The 20084-nt window shown below is 45.7% G+C and overlaps 3 protein-coding genes across 9 annotated transcripts in view; 2 read left to right on the top strand and 1 right to left on the bottom strand.

The window, feature by feature from the left end:
- Csp (Cysteine string protein) overlaps window positions 1-9100 on the top strand; it is a 37417-nt gene extending 28317 nt beyond the window's left edge. For both annotated transcript variants that reach the window (XM_065437355.2, XM_065437356.2), the window contains one exon: window positions 7200-9100. In XM_065437355.2, the coding sequence (XP_065293427.1) occupies window positions 7200-7421 (222 nt within the window). In that variant the 3' untranslated portion in view covers window positions 7422-9100. The remainder of the gene's footprint in view (window positions 1-7199) is intronic.
- A 66-nt stretch (window positions 9101-9166) lies between these two features.
- Window positions 9167-12569, bottom strand: LOC135906120 (glycoprotein-N-acetylgalactosamine 3-beta-galactosyltransferase 1-like). 3 transcript variants are annotated; one of them, XM_065437346.2, is made up of 2 exons: window positions 11763-12569; window positions 9167-10498 (listed from the first exon to the last, which is right to left on the bottom strand). In XM_065437346.2, exons 1-2 carry the CDS (start codon window positions 12567-12569, stop codon window positions 10280-10282), a joined length of 1026 nt encoding a protein of 341 aa, XP_065293418.2. In that variant the 3' UTR covers window positions 9167-10279. The 3 variants fall into 3 exon arrangements, with proteins under 3 accessions (XP_065293418.2, XP_065293420.2, XP_065293419.2); XM_065437348.2 differs by having other exon boundaries at window positions 9167-9889; XM_065437347.2 differs by lacking the exon at window positions 9167-10498 and adding an exon at window positions 10628-10822.
- LOC135906122 (protein YIPF1) overlaps window positions 10859-20084 on the top strand; it is an 80824-nt gene continuing 71598 nt past the window's right edge. The window contains exons 1-3 of one of the 4 annotated variants that reach the window (XM_065437354.2): window positions 10859-11697; window positions 13236-13275; window positions 13343-13452. In XM_065437354.2, the coding sequence (XP_065293426.1) occupies window positions 11656-11697; window positions 13236-13275; window positions 13343-13452 (192 nt within the window). In that variant the 5' untranslated portion in view covers window positions 10859-11655. Of the gene's footprint in view, window positions 11698-12466; window positions 12601-12789; window positions 13018-13235; window positions 13276-13342; window positions 13453-20084 lie in introns of those variants that run through there. The other 3 variants (XM_065437350.2, XM_065437353.2, XM_065437351.2) reach the window with 3 other exon arrangements.

Here is a 20084-nt window from a genome sequence, read left to right as displayed (position 1 = left end):
GGGGTGATTTAGAAAGCGATTTCCGCCCCTTATATTAACAAAACGAAGAAAAAAAATTCGGAACCGTAAATTATTAGGTCTGTTCTTCCCAATCCCAGCAATTCATGGAAATTGAAAACCGCTTCAGCTTCCCTTTAAGGGGATAGCTGAGGCAAACTTGCCTTTCCTCGTGCAGACGCATTTACACAACCCACAAATGGTTGGTTTTCTTTCAACAATCTCCGTTACAAGTACTTCAGCTTTTCACTATTCATTCTGCTTACCAGTCTTTCGAGCCTCGGGCACACCATATAGTCTTGCTTCTTGTTCTGGCAATGACTATGTATCCCCTTCAATCATGACACTGCTAATACATGTGAAACTTGTGTAACATTATTCTAAAGCGTTGGAGACGGCGCTGAAAGCGAGTCCAAAGTGGTAGGATGGCACTTTGTGGATTTTCAAGTGTCATCATAATTACAAAATACTTTAAGTATTTATTGTGCAGTCCGTCATGCTGCATTTCTTTATAACATGAATTGGATCCCCATCTCAAAGTGCATGCACAAGTTAATTATTGGCTTCAAACATTAACAGACAAGAAAAATTGCTCGACACTACCATGCTTGATGGAATACGGCGTATCGAACATTCCATCAAGCACATCACCAAAGTTGGCCATTTATGGTGACCCACTGAACTCTGGAGTGAGCTGGGGCCACATTGCGTAAGGAACATCCTTCAGTTTAGGTGAACATCATTGTCCACAGTTTTTTTCTTGCCGCTGCTGGACAGAAGTGGAAGAAAATGTGACTGGAAAGATATGCAAAGTTAGGCGTTTTTGGTGTCTACTAGTGTCCATTGTAGCTGTCATTGCTAAAAAAAAGAAAGTAAAAATGTTTTCATTGTGTTTGAAATTGTGGCGATGAAGAGTAGGCGAAATTATATTTACAAATATAGAAGTCGCAGCATGATCGCAGAATAACCATGAACAAGCTTCTTCGATCGTCATCTTCGTTGTCCTGCTGAGCGCCTTCTTGAGAATGTGCAAATAGCCTGCAAGATGTCACTCCCGGTAGTCAGAGCATGGTCTCTGCACTTGGACAAGGGAAGAGCTGTAGGCTGAAACATATGGCTTGAGACGGGACACATGCAAGATGTCATTGGTTGGCACAGAAGATGAGCGAGCATCCAGCGTAGTGATCTCGTATGTGACCTCAGTGAGATGGCATAAAACCCTGTAGGGCCAAGAGTAGCAGGAAAGAAGTTTCGAAGACAGGCCAACGTGGCTGCAAGGGGTCCAAAGAAGGACCAAGGAGCCTGGCTCGAAGTGAACGATTCCGTAGTGGACATCGTAACAGGCCTTTTGAGATGGTCTCGTGCGATGTGATGAACCTGATGAGCACGAGCAGCAGCATTGAGAGTAATTGTGTAGCAGTGTGCGTGGCTGATGGAAGTAGTGTCTCAAAGGGGCAACCTGGGGTGGTGGCCAAACAAGAGATAAAAGGGGGAAATTTTGGTGGTGTCGTGGTGGGATGAGTTGTATGTGAATGTCTCATAAGGCGAGCTTTTGTCTCAGGCACGATGATCTGCTGAAACGTACATGGATAGCATCGTCATGAGCATGCACTCGAGGTGTTCTGCAAGTCCATTAGCCCACAGGTGGTAGGCAGTGGTTAGCTTGTGAGGTGTGGAACAAGAGCGAAGAATATCAACTTATGAAAGAACAGACCAACAGCGATCTGTCAGTGGCTGCTGATGAATGCCATGGTTGGAAGATGACGTCGTGAAGCAGGAAGTCTGCAACGTCCGTAGCGCAAGTGGTTGGCATTGCCTGTGTGATGGCATATCGTGTTGCGTAGTCAGTAGTTATGACGATCCACTTGTTCCTCAAAAGAGAAGTCAGAAATGGTCCAACAATATCAAGGCTGATGCGGTAGAACAGACTAGTTGGAATTGGCTGAAGTGTTGGCTGAAGTGGGGCAGCAGTCTACAAGAACGAACACTTGCGGTGTTTCTAATACTCGCAACCAGCAACACACTGACATACAGAATGCTAAAGACCTGGCCAAAAGAACCAGTACCGCACGCGGTCATATTGTTGCAGAGCAACCAAGAGTGGCGCCAGTCAAAAGAGGACAATTTGAAGTGTAGAAGTGGAATCGCGATCTCGACAGCCTTATTTTTTATGCATTGTCGTCTCTCTTGTAAATATTGTGAAGATGTGCCTCGTGAACACATACTACAGGAATTTTGCGCAGAGCGAGACACGTATGACACTTCCACAGAATTTTACACTGATGGTTCGAAGATGCCCATTTATGTCTGACGCAGCGTAAATGAAGGTTAACAGGAACTCAGGCTACCACAACATGTATCAATTTTCACTGCTGAGTGTTACGCCTTATGGATGGCAGTACAAGTGATTATAAACGCTAAACACAAAAAATCTAATTTATACAGATTCTTTAAGTGCACTTAAGCCCTGAATACACAGTGATAGTACGAACCCATCATAGGCGACATCCTATATATACTGACAAACCTAAATAAAGACCAGACCGTTCGTTTCTGCTGGGTCCCAAGCCACGTTGGGATCCCCGGAAATGAAAAAGCAGATGAATGTGCAGCAAGGGCAAGAAGGGCATCCTGTTCAGGATGAGATACAAGCTGTTTACAAGGCACTGCTCTCTAACTGGCAACGTGAATGGCAGTCTAAAGACATCAAACTTCAACTCATTAAACCTGTCCTTGGGGACAGGTTTAATGAGTTTAATAATCCAAGTAATTCTTTGTCAACTTCGGATAGGCCACACATGAATCGCACATAACTACTTATTGAGAGAGGTGGAACAAACATGTGACAAATGCCATGAACCGTTAACAGTAATACACATTCTAATCGTGTCCACATCGAAACGCATAGACAAATACTTCCGCATATTGTACAAGACACATACCCCATTTCACCCGATGTTGATGCTAGATGATCTATTAATACCTCCGACTGATGTAATTAGCTTTTTAGACGAAACAGAATTTTTAAGTAAACTTTAATTAGTACAGAGTATACTGCATTTATTGACAAAATTTTATCACCGTTTCAGGTGCAGCATAGCCTTAGTCGCTCTTGCGCCATTAAACCCAATTTAACTAACTTTTCCATTGTTTAAATCTGGCAATAAATAGGTCATTGTCGCGACTGATTACGCGACTTGGTACGCGATCACGCAAGCTTTGCGCACAAGCTGTGCAACTGAGTTGGCAGATTTCTTTTTACATGACGTCATCCTACATCACAGTGCACCCCGGCAGCTCCTTACTGATCACGGCCATACCTTTTCCAGAGTAGTTGAAGACCTACTTGGCTCTTGTTCTGCCGAGCACAAGCTTTCCACCGCCCACCACCCACAGACAGTCTGACGGAGTGGCTCAATCGCACGTTGTGGACGTTTCTGACGACCACAGTGATTGGGCCAGCACATTACTCTTCGTGACCTTCGCCTATACTGAAGTAATTGCTTGAAGTAAACAATGTGGGTGATGTGAGAACCTTCTTTAAACGACGACAAAGCTCTGAAAACATCACAGATAACTGTGCGCCCGTGTCAGCGGGAGCAGCATTGTGTATACTGTTCACTTTAACGTCCATTAGGTTAAGTCTAGTTGGCAGTGTGGTCAGAGGATTTTTCAGATGGGTCGTTAATGCAGCATCACCTCTGGGAGCTGCATCTTCTAGTTTTCCTAAGGCAGGCGTCCAATCGGCAACGACAGGTGGCGGAATTGGGGCGAGCGAGATGACGGACGACGAGAGAGCGGAGATTGGGACTGGAGTCTACACGGAGTTGGTGAGCGTCAATATGACATGGTGAGAGCGTCGTTGCTGGCGGCATGCAATTCTGCGAAGTGAGGTTCGAAATGGTCCGGATTGCTCTCAGGGCAACGGTTGTGGGCATAGGGCACACAAGGAGGCCAGGACCAACAGCTGTTGCAATAGCAGGTGACGTGACCTAAACAATCGCAGCTATAAACAGATAGGCCAGTCATCGGCAATCCTCCATTCAGCCGGATTGCGACGACATAGCGAGGGCCTCAGGCCTGGAGCATAGGACAATTGGAGATAGTCATTTGGTCATGAAGCAACGGCACACACAGTCCAAGTCAATACTGGACAGCTCCTGACAAACGATGGCTTGGACATGCAGTATCATCGGGCACGTAGACTCAAAGGTGCGGGAGCACGTCGAAGCAGGAGAGATGGCCTAAATTTCGTGCCGGACCATCTTTGTGACAGGCTCCTCGGTGAGCTGTACCTGTAGTGCAGGTACTTCTTCGCACGACGATGTTGCTATCATGTTAGGCAGTCACATGAACTTATGGGCTATGTGTCAGCTTTTGATGTTTTCAAAACACTTGCACTCTTGGATGATGGAGTCGACCATGTTGCAGTCCTTGAAAATGTACAGATTGAATGCATCATCTGCTATTCCTTTTAAAACATGTCCCACTTTATCCGACTCCATCATGTCATCTGCTTTGCGACAAAGGGCCAGCACGTCCTGTATATAAGAAAGATAGGACTCTGTAGATGTTTGGGCACGTGACGCCAGCACCTTCTTCGTTGGGGCCGTACGACTAGTCACCTTTCCAAACACCGCCGTGGTTGCTCAGTGGTTAGTCTTGGGCTGCTGAGCACGAGGTCACGGGATCGAATCCCGGCCACGGCGGCAGCATTTCGATGGGGGTGAAATGCGAAAACACCCGTGTACTTAGATTTAGGTGCACGTTAAAGAACCCCAGGTGGTCGAAATTTCTGGAGTCCTCCACTACGGCATGCCTCATAATCAGAAAGTGGTTTTGTCATGTAAAACCCCATAATTTAATTTTTAATCATTATAACAGGGAATTACATATCTTCGCCACGACCGTTTCTGAACAGATCACGAATTTTTGCATGAATCCCAAATTCCCGAACCAGACCTTTGCTGTTCCTTTTAAGTCAAATATAACATTTACCTTATACCTTATATAAATAATCTCTGTGTGCATGCACTGCGTGAGGGCTTTCCTGTATCTAAACTGCAATGCAAGGTTGCTTTGCAGTCACTTGTATGTGGTTTTCAGTGGATCCAGCTTGACGAACGAAAAAAATCCTTAAATCACGAATGTTGCTAAATTTAGATATGACTGAAGGCAAGAAATCGATGCGTCAGTCGTTTTATGTGCAAGGAAATTTTGCTGCCACTAACCTGGAATGGTATTGTATTATGCTAAGGCTGGGTAACTGTGTATATGTTGTCCCCCTTATGAATGTTTCTGGCCAGTGCAAGCAGACTTGGCTGCAGCCAAACTGTGCAGAGCTCGGTGATAATGCTCAAATGTAAAAGGGGAAGCCCTTGCTAGTGACAACCACTTTAACTGGCAAATGTTTCAGATGTTCATGTACGTTGTCTGAGGTGGTTCCTCTGATCTTGCTTGAATGTACTGGTCAGTATTTGCCTGCAGTTTTCAGGTCTATCGTATACTCAGCTTGCACTAATGCTGGATGCTGGAGCCATTAGGAGTTGCACATGGTCAGTTGACTCCCAGGAAAAAATAAGAGAAAGAAATGCAAGCATGTTGAGCTTTGCTTCTCAGTATTCACGACAGCATTTTAATATTTATGCCCTGGTCAGACAGGACAGATTTATTGTGACTTGAAAGATGGCACACATTGCTTCACTAACATTTTGACAGCTCAGTGGCACAGTGCAAAACATTGTCATTCAATACTGAACTGCCTTGACGACTCAGTTTCTGTATTCTGTTGGTAAATGTAAAATTAGGGTTTGATAACCAGCGTTGGCAGCCTCATTACTATAAGAATGGAATGCATGAACTCTACTGTACTTGGAGCTCGGGAGCTCAAAATTGATTTGAAGCCCTTTAAACAAAAAATGCTTTTGTTACACAAAGAGCATAAAATTACTATTATTAATATATTAGTCTCAGGAAAATGGTACTGTTGCCTTTTAATTACAAGAACATGTCTACAGAAGCTGCTTAGATGGCAAGACTTACATGGTACTCAAAAACTTTCCAATTCTCTGTGCAAAAAACGTAGGACAAGGAGACTTTGATTTAACTACATCTAGAAGATAATAGCTGACTCGGGAGCGTCTGCTTACTTAAATGTCCTAATAATCTGGAGTCCAAAAAAATTATTTCTCAAAATAAGAGCAAAAGAAAAAGCATCTTTATCTTGCAAGAAACATAAGAAAAAAGCCTGAAGTGTGTTCAATGTGGGGGCAGGAACCAGGGCTCATTTCACCCACTTTATATTCATTGTGAAACAAAGGCTTAATGTACTGTATATAATTTACATTAATAAGCCATAAGCTTTCTTTACATTCTAGCCCATACCTGTCTTTCTGCATCCAGAAAGTCATTCCTGTCCTTTTACTTTCGCTCTTTACCTTGCCAGGACAAACATCTTAACTATTCATTTTTTCCAGAACTATAGAAGAGTGGAATGCCATACCTTTTTATTGTCTTAGCTCTGCAGAATCATTCGAAGCTCACATTGTGAATAGTTTGTTCTAGGTAAAATAGGTTAATTCTAGGTAAGTGTATGTACTTCGATCATTGTTGTGCCGTCACTGTACATAAACAAAACTGCAGCCAGTGCTTCCAACAAGTGTGCATTCCCTGGTAGCTTCAAACTGTGGTTAACTGCTCTACGCTAGTCGAATGACTGCAGCCTTTGACATTGTTATTGTCCGAGGGTTGTGAAGGTGTAGTTGATGCCATTTTGAGCTGCTTGGTGATTTTAAGTGATCAAGTTCTGTTTACAGCAGACAGCCACCCAAGGCTGCGTTTATTTCATTAAGCAACAAATATTGGGTGTGAATGCACAAGGTGAGCACACATGTTAAGGCTCGGTACCTTGAGTTGTCTCATGGGTTGGTCACCATGGGTGATTACTGGATAGACTAGGAATGAAAGGCACTCTCTTACATCATCAGATGTGCTCTGGAAAAACATCAAAACAAGGTCACTTTCTTTTGTTGTGGCTGAATTGCAAGGTGTGCAGGCATAGTCTGAAAACTCTGTTGTTGCTACTCATTCAATTCATGGAGCATGTACCAAGATGAGGCTACACAGTTTGACATCAGTATCGTGACAGTGTATGGCACAAAGGGACAGAGAGAAAAGCAGTGGGTGTGCCCTGTCGTTTCCAGGAGGAGTATAGCAGCGAAGAAGGCCAGAGCCCAGTGACCACACAGCCTGCGTCCAGTGCCAAGATGGACGCCCCGGGGTCGGTGCCCCTGGCCATGCCTCCTCCACCCTCAGCCACTGACAGCAACCTGAGTGAGACGACCAACCTGAGCACAAGTCAGCACCACACATACATGACGCAGGACGCCACTTCTGCAGCCGTGCCCACCAGCAACCTGCAGTAGGCTCCGTTCCAAAAGGACTCCAGAGACTCCAGTGTCTTTATTTCGTCTTTCTTTCCTTCCTTTCCTTTTTATTCCGTTTCTAAGAACACTTTCCCCCTGCGTAGCGTATGCACTATATTATAGAGCCTGCTCATTATGGCTTGGGGGAGGTGCATGGTGCACTGTTGTGCATGGTATCCCCATTTGTTTGTACAATCACATTGCCTCTATTTCTTTATTACTTCCTTTCGAGATAATGGCGTGGAAACTTTGCAGTTGTGATGCCACTTGTTATTGCAGTTGCCCAATTGTTTCTTTTAATAGGACAGGACTTTTCTTGTAAAACATAGCTTGAGCCACCAATATAAATGCACTGTCATTGTTATCTATTTTGAATTGTGAAAACACCTTTACAGCATGCCTGCACACCAGGAGTGGTTTTAATTTTCTGGCCAATAGTTCGGTATGGACGTGTAAATTTCAGAGCAGCTGTCCTTCCGCCTTTTCGTCTACTAGCGTACACACGGTAATGGCATGTGTGCATTCTTTGAGCTGCATGCCATTTCTGCAGTCATCCTTGTGATGCTCTTGGGGAAGAATTGGGAGTCGTGTAGTAGCACCCCATATAGGTGGGTCTCTTAGTGAAACAATGTATGTTGCAAGTGGTGTGTGTGTTCAGTCAACTACGGTTACTGCTGGCCTCTGGGTTCAATGCTGAGCCATGATTATGTGAGTTGCATGTGCTCTGTAGACAGTGAAGCACAGTCATCTTACCCACATGTCCTGCTGGTGATTGCTTTGCATTGAGGAGCCCATCCCCAGAACTCGGCCTGCAAGTGTGGATCTCTTGCTGCACATCACTTGCACGCTCCCCATGTTGTGGCTGCACACATTATTTGTCTGCTTAGTTGTGCCCCACCATCCTGCTGGTGCTTTGTTTGTAGCCCTTTGCACACCTGCTACACTGGCCCTGCCACAAGGCGTTCAGCTCTGGTGCATTCTAGAGTGTTGAATGCTGACCGCTGGCGCAGCATCTGCTGCATCTGATGCTTGTAGCAATATGATTTTCTGGTGAGCTGTGCACAGCTTCTTTCATTAACTTCCAGCACTGCCTGCACCACAAACTATTATTTTCATTTACACTATGCCAGGAGAGTCCAGGTATTGTCATAACCTGCCTCCTTGCATTATTTTGGGCATAACTTTACATTTTCTAATACAATGCCTCAGAACTGTGTTCCATACGCAGCAAGCACATACTACAGAGCAATGAGCGCCAAAAAGTGCAGAGTAACAACTAATGTGGGCAGCACAGCACTTTGCATGTAATCTTGGGAATGCACCAGTTCTGCAATGCCTGATATGCCATCGGAGGCAGGTGTTGCAGCCCCTTTTATGTTCGAATGTTGTGAACAGTGAGGCTGTCATACCAGTGTTAGGTCAACTCTATACTGCATCGCTTGGCTAGATAGGAACTAGCGAGCCAGCTGCAGATGTTTCCAGTGCAGCAGGTTGTGCCAGGAATTTTGAGGGTGAGAAAGGTCCCTATCCATGCTGACTGCAGACCAGCAACTCCTACAGCTGCCACCTGTTCTTTGTCCCAGTGAATACACAAAGGCCTTTCCTGTGTGAGTGTATGTGAAGCAGCAGTACTTAACTGTCAGTACTGTGTAGCCGATTAAAAAATACTTGGGTGCTTCTCTCGTGTGACGTTTTCGTTTGCTCAAAAACAGCCGTGGTGAAAGGTAAAGATGCAGAAAACTCCATTAGTAAGGCACTACTTCAATGTATTTCACAACAGCCAACAGCCAACCATTCACTCCTACACACACAGGCCAATATGTCCAGTGAAGAGACCCAGCTGAGAGGGTTGCTGCATTGGGTTACAACCATATGCTTCTGTGCCGATTCCAGATTTCGCATTGTGTAATGCCAAAATGTAAAGGAGAAACAAAAAATCGGACTGTCGCGACAGGGAAAGGGTCTCGTCATTCCTGCACCAATCTGATAAAATGGTCTAGCAGAAAGTGTAGGGAACAGTAGTGCACAGTTCAAAACGGCTGCACAGCACGATGTTATAAAAAGGCATGGAGAGCCCCCAATGCTCCTCATTCCTTTCCTTTCCTCCCCACCCCCCTCTTGTCAGTGCTAGCTAGCCTTTGCCCAATCGTGTTCTGCCACCATGCTGTGCAACAAAGCTTGTGTTAAAATGATTGGAGGACATGCTGTCAAAGGAAAAGTTCTGGGCAGTCTTGCAGCATAGCACATGCTAGCGTCGTGCAAGATGCGGAGGCACAGACTCACTAATTGCTGATAATGATTGTGTGTGTGCATTTGCTCGTGTCGCTGGGTGACCCAAGATGTGGTTGCTATAACACTGCTGTCTGGACCACCAGTCTCAATGCTCCTTTGCGACCAAGATGCATGACCTCTGCTGCACTTTCTCCAATGAAATAGATATTGCCAGGGCATCTTCTAAGCTTTTCTTCCTCCATGTAAAAAAAAGAAAGGGCAGCACTTACACATCCATTAATAATAGTTTCAGATTAGGGGGCGCAAGAACCACGGGCCACAGTACTACGCATGCGCAGTACTGTCGCCCCCTAGTTGCATACACAAGCTGCTTGCGTCCCCTAATCTAAAGCTCTAATGACAATTTACAAGACATTTTACACTATTTTTGAGCTCTGCGTGGTTTCCATGCACATCACATGTATTTCTAACCTGGCTAAGCTTGCATGTGTGACTACATGGACATTTACAGTGCTGAGCAATTGGTCATAAAAATAAGGCACAACTAAGCAAAGGAGTTATGCATGAACATCAAGTGAGGCAAGAACTGTTGTATCCTGCAATCACTTTTTAGCACAGCACTGCCTTCAGAAGGTGCCAGCAATAATTCCGTATGGCTTGACAAAGGCTTTTCCCCTGAGAAGGTTCGCAAGCTCCATGGGGGCATTGGCAGGTGGACTGCTGGTTGGGGAAAGACCACCCCCAGACCCAACATGTAGCCCGTACACAAGGTATTCAAGCAGGAACATGTCCACCGGGTTCACTCCGTGAAAGGTGATTGCATGCTGGCTGCAGCAGCGTCCCCCCTGCAACGACGAACAATATTGTGGTGCTCTGCAACTACCTTTCATTACACATTCATTGATCAAATCTGTGGCATTACATGGAGCAAATACTAGTATGTAAGAAATAATTGGTTATCTGGAGCATAGCGCTCAGTAGAGTATCTAAATTTATTTCTTTAAAGGCCCCCATTTCGGGTAGTGTTACATAAGGGGTGTGACTACATTTCGAATAAGAGAAAACAAAAGGCAAAGATTAACATTGAGGATGATCAGTTGTGCGTTCTTGGAAAGCAGATGATGTAGCGATGGAGATGATGTCATAGGGTAGGCCGTTCCAGTCTGCACCTGCTCTAGAAAATAATGAAGCAGAAAACGTAGCAGTGTGTGATGGCAAACAGTGCGGTAGGATATGCATGCTGCAGCTGTAATATACAGTGCTTGATTGAGAGAAAAATGGAGAGGCCAGCAATGCGGCGACAATAGGAGGGGGGCAGGAGACTGGATTGTGCTTTCAAAGATGAAGTACTGACGTCCTATGAATATGAGGAATAAATGAATCGGGCGGCATGATTTTGAACAGCTTCTAATGCTGTGATTAGAAGCACTTGATATGGGTGTTTCGTTCAATGCTGAAATAATGTTATTAATATGGGCGCATCATGGTAAATTGGAAGAGAGGGTGACTCCTAGATATTTATGAATCAATACTTTGCTTAGTGTGTGACATACAACTTGTATGGTGTACGATCATGCATACAGATGACTCAACCATGGTTAGGCATCTAGCTGACAAAAGCTTAACATTTGAAGGCATGCAAGGATACACAATAGATGCTAACATCTATTGTCATTCCCCTCTTTTAAGAGCATTTTTCCTTATTTTTTCGGTTTCATTACAATGTCCATGTGTTGCAAGAAATTACTGTTATGCATAGGTTAATGGTTCTTAAAATGTGTACCGCCATAATTGCAATTCATATAATGACAGTTGTAAGTCAAAGAAAAATTGCGTCCTATTGCTTGGAATGCGTCTTGATCTGTGGTCATTTACAATCGTACTAAAACCCGATCTCTAGGCTCATGGTAGATCTCAGTCTGGGAATTATGGCGACGGAACAACAGTAACGCTATGTCTAGCAGTTATTTTTCTAGTAATTCTCGATGTAAGGAGTTCACTAATGTGCCGAACTAAAAGTACACTGTTTGCTGTCAATATACTTGTAAGTACGACATCAAAAGAGGTTGAAGCGGCCGCCGTGAAAGCGCGTCGTGCTTGCCCGTCTACCTCGGGGCTGCGGAAGAGGCTTGAACGCCGGTGTGGGTGGCCGTACGCCACGGACCCGGGCACTATCATCTCCTCGACGGAGAACGGGTTGAAACGGCCCCGGAGCAGCGGGTCACGCGTGTCCACCGGGGTGCCGGGCAGCGCGGCGGCCACCGACCGCTCGAGCTCCTCGGACGACGCTGCAGCACGGCAGCGGTGGCGCAGCGCCTGCACGGCGCCCTCGCTGAGCGCGACGCCGGCCGCCAGCGCGTTGTAGAAGGCGGATCCCCATCGCACGGGGTGGCCCAGGTAGTGGATGTCGCTGGCGTTCAATGGGGCCACGTAGAAGCGCAGGTTCTCCACCACGGCGAACGCCTCGTCGTCCACGAGCAGCAGCCAGCGGAACGAGCCGCTGTGCTTGGCCAGCACGCGCGTGAAGAGCGCGCACGCGCCACCAGACACCCGCTCGACGGGCACGTGCGGGTCCGACAGGCCCCCGAAGAACACTGCCCGGTTACAGCGGCGGCTCCACGTGTTGAGCACCGATCGCGCCTGCTGCGCGGAAGTGGCGCGGACCAAGCAGAGCACGGGCACGCGTTCGTACAGCAGGCGTGCCTCGCTGGTGGCCCCGCTGGCCGCGCGCTCCATACCCAAGTTGGACAGCCAGCCCTGGTAGCTGGCCGACCGCAGTAGTGCATATCTGGCTGGCGGTGTAGCCAGGTGCTCGCTGCTCTCGAGAATCTCTCGATACTGCAGCACGATCACTGCCAGCAGCGAGCCCGACACGGAGGCGACGAGGAAAGCGGCGACACGGACAAGGCCGTGCATGGGGCCTGTCGGGGCTTTCAGTGCACTCGGTGTAAACAAAATACATTCCCTTTAAAGGTCCTTTGTTCCACCACGCACTGAAGGAGAGGTCGCAATGAAAGCCGCACCCACTCGCGGCTCCACAACCTGTCTACACGAAGGGCGGTGCTACCTACATCCCACCACGCGAAAACTACCGCCGTTTTTTTACAGTCGTTTCTGCCGACGATCCGAGGCAGCGCAAACAACCGCAGCACAAAGTGTTCAAAAATCAATTTAAGCGTTTCAAAGCTTTATATATGCTAATTTAAAACGTATTTTGCGTTGGAGCTAATGAATTAGCGCTACATCCTTACCTGCGTTCACTTGACATTACGTACCAGTGCATGCGTACAATTGCGTACACCGCTGGCAGACGTGCACTTTAAAAATGGCTGCTCCCATAACGGCGAAAATTATTGACTTTGATGTAAGGTGATTTTCGTCATATTTAAAAGCAGCATTCAATTGTATGAATACTATCAGAGATTAATAAGGTGCTCACAATTGCTTAGGATGATCTCTTTCTTATTAAGCGTGGTGTTTTCTTACCGCGCGCGCTAACCGCCCTAACCGTGCCGGTTGTAATCCCACTTTCGTTGTTGCCTTCACGGCCTGGAATACAAACTTCAATTTGTGCGATTTCAGGGCGACCAAAGCGAAGCACAAGCAAACCTGCAGTTCCAAGGTAAGCAGGGAAAACATTCATCAACGCTTTGCGTATCATGCTCATGTTCCGGTGTGTTTTGAATCAGATTTCTCGGACACGTTGCAAGGCAGCAGCGACCAGCGCAGTCGGCAAGCAGTGAATCAGCCATACACCAGCTTCTCGGACATGAACGATGACGAAGACGAGAGCGACGAGGTACGCTTCACCGTTAATTTAACCTGCGTTGGTATGTGCTGTAGTCGACCATTTTCGGAGATACTTTCGCGAGATATCTTTGCTAAGTGCCAGGGACTTTGTCGCCCACAGACGCGCCCGGCGCTCACATGCGAAAGTGAAAGTATTTCCGAAAGGGATCGCCTGAGAATACTACCCCTGGTCACATTTCTACTGTTGGACTATTTGTTTAATTTCTTAAAGAGACAACCGTTTGGAACATGAATGGAGATAATCCCACTGATGGAAAGAAGGCCTATCATAGTGGCTAAAACGAGCCATGTTTTTCTCATTAAACGTGGATTTATATTTTAACGCGAGAGCGTTAAGGAGTCCGTGCAGCCGTAAATCCGGCATCGGCGTCAGACACCGCCTTATGGATGGATATATGGAAGGTAGGAGGGTCCCCTTCTAAACGGGGGGATGGCAGTTGCCACCATGTTCAGCTTTTTGTTTTTAACTGTGTTGCACGTTATTAAAATTATTAAAATTCGCCATTTTCTTTAAATACGTCTTCCTACACTTTTAACCTTATGTCACCTCTCTGCTTTTGAGCCACCAATCCTCCAATCGCCTTTTGCTAATTTCCACCACATATTTATTTACATGAATAATGTTATTTCTGAACCTTAGGGCCTCAGAAAGCGTGACTGCCCGCATCGACATCGGGATGGATACCATCACATTTTAGTATGAGGTGTTCTATTGTTTCTACAGATTTACCACACATAGTACATGTTTCTTCTTCGTTAAATTTCTTTTTATAGCTCCGTGTACTAAGACATCCTAACCTAGCTTCAAAGAGTAGGGCACTGCCTCTTGAGTTATCATAATACGCTTCCTTCCTGATCTGCTGTTTCCAGTATCGATATGGTTCAACACTATGCTTCTTTTCCATTGAATTTATCCAATTTTTACCTTCTGCGTTTTTAACCTGTCGTTTGATGCTCTGCCTTTCTCCACCACCACCAAGTTGTTACCACCACCATTTAGTATAGGATTTTACTCTGAGCTTGTCGTGCTTCGAACGATGCCCATCCCCTATCCCCCTGTACTGCTTCATTTGTGGTTTTCCCACGGGCACCTAGTGCTAATATTCCCACAGCTCTCTGATTTACTTCTAGTCTCGACTGAACTTCTGCCCATAAACACAGGACCACATGCCCGAAAGTAAGCCCCAGCACCATTACTCCCTTCCAAATACATCTCAGTACCTCATACCTGTTGACCCCGACAATGCCCTATGTTTTATTATCCCAGCCTCTCTTTGCCCTTTTGCTATGAGAGACCGTTCGTGCTTTTCCGTGTACATCTGCCCTTTCTTTATCCATACCCCGAGATATTTGTATTCTGCCACTCGGGGTATTTCATGGCCTTGTATTGTAAGCTCCTGATCAGTTGGATCGATGAAAAACATCCTACCAGACTTAGCTGCACTTAAACTGAAACCTAGACTGTCTCCTTCGTCTCCGCAGTAATTGACCAGAATTTGCAAATCTTCCTGGCTATCTGCTAGCAGTACAATATCGTCCACATGCATTAAACCCTGTAGCAGTTGCTCAACAACCTTTCTGTCTAATCTGTTCGACAGATTATACCCTAGATTGCTTCCTTGTAGCCTTCTTTCCATACTTATCATATAAAGCATGAACAGCAGCTATGATAGGGGACAACCTTGTCTTAATCCTTTGTGTACCTCGACAGTTGTCCAGTAAAGTGGAAAGTTGGGCTAGTTGGTGTGTGATCATGGTACCTTGGTGGTGAAGCAGCGCACAGACACGGACACAGTGAAGAGAACGAGTGTCGTCTTTTCCTGTTTCTCTTCACTGTGTCCGTGTCTGTGCGCTGCTTCACCACCAAGGTACCATGATCGACAGTTGTCGTACTCTTAAAATTCCTTCCCATGTTATTTCAACATTATTTCCTCTATATATTTTTGGTAGAAAATCAATTACCTCATGACTGATACCTTCTTCTTTTAATATGTTCCACAGGAGTTCCCTGTTCACGTTGTCGTATGCACCGCTTATGTCCAGGAAGGCTAAATACAGAGGTGTATTTTCCGCCTTAGCTATTTCTTTGTACTGGGTAAGCACGAACAGGCTGTCATCTAAGCACCTACCACTTCTGAACCCATTCTGAAGTTTTCCGAGTATTCTGTTACTTTCTACCCATGACTGCATTTTTAATTTCACCACCTGCATCGCCAGCCTATATATAACTGATGTTATCATAATAGGTCGGAAGGATGTTATGTTGGTCTTATCCCCTTTCCATTTATAAATCAAATTCATTAACTTTAGTTTCCAGCTGTGTGGAATTTGCTTATTTGTCATGACTGCCTCCAATACTTTTATCAGCGTTTCCTTGCTTCTTTGGCCAAGTTCATTAATTAACTTGATTGGAATTTCGTCTGTCCCTGCAGACGTGCGTTTTGGAACATTTGCTTCTGCCTTTTTCTAGTTAAGATTGGTCAGTTCTAGGCTGTTTTCTATTGTGCTATCCTGTGTAGCTTCCTCATTTGGGGCGATTACCCTATCATCTTTCCTAAATGACTCAGCTATAACTTAACCGATGTAGTTCACAGCGTCATCTCCCTCTAAACAATTTTCCTTGGCATCGTGAATCTGTTCCTGCTTTCTGTGATTCCCTTTACCCAGCCTGCTTAATGGTTCAAGAATTTTTTTTGACCCCCTTTTAGTTGCATTGCGAACTTCAGCCAGCCAACGATCAGAGGACTGCTTTATTTTAGCTTGGACGAGTACCTGCACTTGTTGTTTCTTTTGTTGATAAGACTCCCATTTTTGGCCTGTTTGCTCTTCAGATAAGTGCGCCCTCTTTGCTTCTCTGTGTTCCCATGATGTCAACCGTCGTTGTTCGATGGCCTCCCTAATTTTCTTATTCCACCAACTTCGTGACTTCCTCTTTCCTCTCCAGTGGATGACTCTCTTTTACTTCTTTTATTTTTGTACTAATGAGTAGTTCTAGCTGATTATAATCCCACCTTTCCATGGGATGTTTCTCTGTGGCTTCCTCTATGCTGGCTGCTATTTGCGCTATTAGTTCGTCATTTAATTTTGTGTACTCTTTTTGACTTCCCTGCATTTCTCTTTTGAGCAGGGCTCCCGACTGTAGACTAATGCATTTATGATCACTTCCAAGGCTGTACTTCCCCTCTTCGTCTATTTCCCTTATTACGAGCTTGCTATACGTCCCCTGCAGCATTAAGCAGTAGTCAATGGCCATTTGCCTGTTACCGGATTCCCACGTGATTGGTCCCTCACACTTAGTTTCTCTATTTACTATAACTAGGTTGTGTCACTCACAGAAGTCTAGCATCAACTTCCCATTACAATCTGTGTACCCATCGAGATCCTCGATGTGGCCATTCATGTCACCCAGCAGACAAATATCGGCACCTTCTCCAAACTCCTTTATATCATCATTGAGACACTTCACTAGATCTTTGTTCTCTTGCCTGCATTTGTCCCCCGTCCCTAAGTAAACTAATCCTAGCTATGTCTTTTTACTGGCATTTGTACCTGATACTCCAACATGTTCTTTGCAAGTTGACTTTATTCTTTGCCAATTTGTTCCTTGATGTATCAGTATACCTACTCCTCCTCCCTTCCTCTCTGTTGTTCTGTTGCTCCCTTCCCAGATGTAGCCCTCAATAAACGGCAGGTCTTCTAGATCCCTGAGATGTGTTTTGCATAGCGCGTCTACACCTACTTCTTCGTCCTTTAGCTGCTGTTCTATTTCTAACCACTTCGCTCTCTTTCTACCACCTTGCATGTTTATGTACCTGATCCTGGCGTTAAATTTCTTTTTTGTAGTTTTCTTCCTAGACCATCTAGTGGCCATTTTAATGGTGTCAGCCTCTATTGTTGCAGTTTCTACATTGTTTCTACCTACCCCTATTCCCTGAGCCGCAGTGGACTCCCTAAAAAAGCTACTGCCCGGCCTGCCAGGCGCCAGCCGATCTCGACTCCTAGCCTTCCATTAAAGTGGATGCCATTTCATGTGAGGCCTCTGCCAAAGCCTGCTCTATGCACTTCTCTGTTTACGTCTGCCACTTCAAAGCCTTTCTCCTGGCTTCGCTTTCTTATCTCCGGATTAACAGCTACGGCGTCCGTGGTAATTTCTCCATTCTGTCCTTGCACCTCCAGCACTGTGCATACCATGATCTGGAGTTGCTGTGCTATCGCCCTTAAATCGTCAACTTCCTCCGCTAATCTTTCCACTACTTTGACGGCTTCACCATTCAGGACATCATTTAGCCCTGCCACTAACACTACCAAATTGCGCTCTGCAACATTCTTTGAAAGCTCGCTTTTTGTTTCTCTTGGTACTGCATCCATTGTCCTGTCTGGGAACACCCCGACTACTACCCACTTATCACCCTTTACAGGCTCTATTATAGTTCATTTGCACCTACTCATATTTGAGTCACCACCGATAAGTACTAGGGTATTCCCTTCCTACCTCCGAACTTCCAGATTATGCTGCCTCTTATCGTTTACTGTGACCTCATTCCTTGGGGTTAGCTTGTTCTCCTCCTCTCTTCGTGCCCGCTGGCACCCCTGTGGCGGCAGCGTCGCCTCACTCGGGGCGTGTTGCGCTGCTTCGTTATGCCGATTCACTGGCGGCAGGCCAATGACTGCTTGCTCTGCCTCCCTGCCTCCTACTTCGCCTGTAGGGTCTACCCGACTTTCTGGGCTTTTGCCACCGGCTTGATGTCCCGACCCATCATTTTCTGCTGCCTGCGTCTCAAGCGCATCGAGCTGCCTTTCCAGTTCGGCGCTCCTTTCCCTCTCTTTTCCAAGCTCGGCCACGGTCCTTACTAATTGCGCGGCCTGGACTGCTTCTACCTTGACCAAATCGTCGACTTTCGCCTGCAGTGCTACCCGCTTCTCCCGCTCCTCCCTCAGGTCTGCTTTAAGCTCTTCAAACTTCGCTGCCCAAGTTCCTTCAAGTTTTTGGACTGCTTCCCTGACACCCTCGCACACCCTGCATGTGAAGCTAGACCCCTCTGCGTCTGCTGAACTCTAGAAACTAGTCTCGTCGAGGAAGCACCAGAGCAGGCACTCGTCGCACTGCACTTGCTCCCCATCACCCGCGACTTTCCTTTCTTCCATTTCATCGCTAGGCCTACGTCCCTGGTGTGAGGATTTACTGGGCCACATAAAACCAACAATTTCAGTTCTGGCAAGCTTCAGTAGCTTTAACATGCAACGCAATGCACTTGTGCAGTCATGCTGCCTAACTAGCACAACGCAGTAAAGAAGAGGCAAACGGCATTCACATCTTCAGCGAAATGCCTTTAAACTGCATGCTGCACTGCAGACGAACTTCATCGCATCATCATACTCATCATCATCATCCTATTTTACGTCCACTGCAGGACGAAGGCCTCTTCCTGCGATCTCCAATTACCCCTGTCCTGCGCCAACCGATTCCAACTAGCACCCGCAAATTTCCTAATTTCGTCGCACCACATAGTCTTCTGCCGTCCTCTACAGCACTTCCCTTCTCTTGGTACCCATTGTCACCTTAATGGTCCAACGGTTATCTAATCTGCATATTACATGACTTGCCCACTGCCATTTTTTCCTCTACTGCAGTTCCCTTCTCTTGGTACCCATTCTGTCACCCTAATGGTCCAACAGTTATCTAATCTGCCCATTAAATGACCTGCCCAGTGCCATTTTTATCTCCTAATGTCTATTATAATATCGTCTATAACCGTTTGCTCTCTGATCCAAACCACTCTCTTTCTGTCTCTTAAAGTTATGCCTAGCATTTTCTGTTCCATTGCTTTTTTGCGCAGTCCTTAACTTGTTCTCAAGTTTCTTTGTCAGTCTCCAAGTCTCTGCCCCATATATCAGCACTGGTAAAATGCACTGATTGTATACTTTCCTTTTCAATTATAACGGTAAGCTCCCTGTCAGGAGCTCACAATGTCTGCTGTATGCAATCCAACCCATTTTTATTCTGTGAATTTCCTTCTCATGGTCAGGGTTCCGTGTGATTAGTTGACCTAGGTAAACATACCTAGGTAAACCTAGGTAAACCTACCTAGGTAAATAGGACCTAGGTAAACCTAGGACCTAGGTAAACATACTCCACAGACTTTATAGGCTGACTTGCAATCTTGAACGCATGGTCCCTTGTCCGGTTATTTATCATTATCTTTGTCTTCTGCATATTAATCTTCAACCCCACTCTTATACTCTCCCTGTTAAGGTACTCAATTATTTGTTGTAACACGTGCGCAGTGTTGCTGAATAGAACCATGTCATCGGCCTGTAGCCAGCCTGTTCCTTTGGTTGACTAAAGTCCAGTGTTGCCTTTATTTTGTTAGAGATTATTTTGGTAAATATTTTATATAATACCGGGAGTAAGCTAATAGGCCTCTAATTTTTCAGTTCTTTTACGTCTCCCTTTTTGTGGATTAGTATAATTTTTGCATTCTTCCAGTTTTCTGGGACCTTTGCAGTCGATAGACACTTCGTATAGAGAGCTGCCAGTTTTCCTAGCATTATGGCTCCTCCATCTTTGATTAAATCGACTGTTATTCCATCCTCTTCTGCCACTTATCCCTGTTTCATGCC

Source organism: Dermacentor albipictus, chromosome 9, assembly GCF_038994185.2.
Source record: "Dermacentor albipictus isolate Rhodes 1998 colony chromosome 9, USDA_Dalb.pri_finalv2, whole genome shotgun sequence".
Classification (NCBI taxonomy): Eukaryota; Metazoa; Arthropoda; class Arachnida; order Ixodida; family Ixodidae; genus Dermacentor; species Dermacentor albipictus.
Note: the sequence above shows the minus strand (reverse complement) of the source record. Positions and strands in the feature narration are given on the sequence as shown.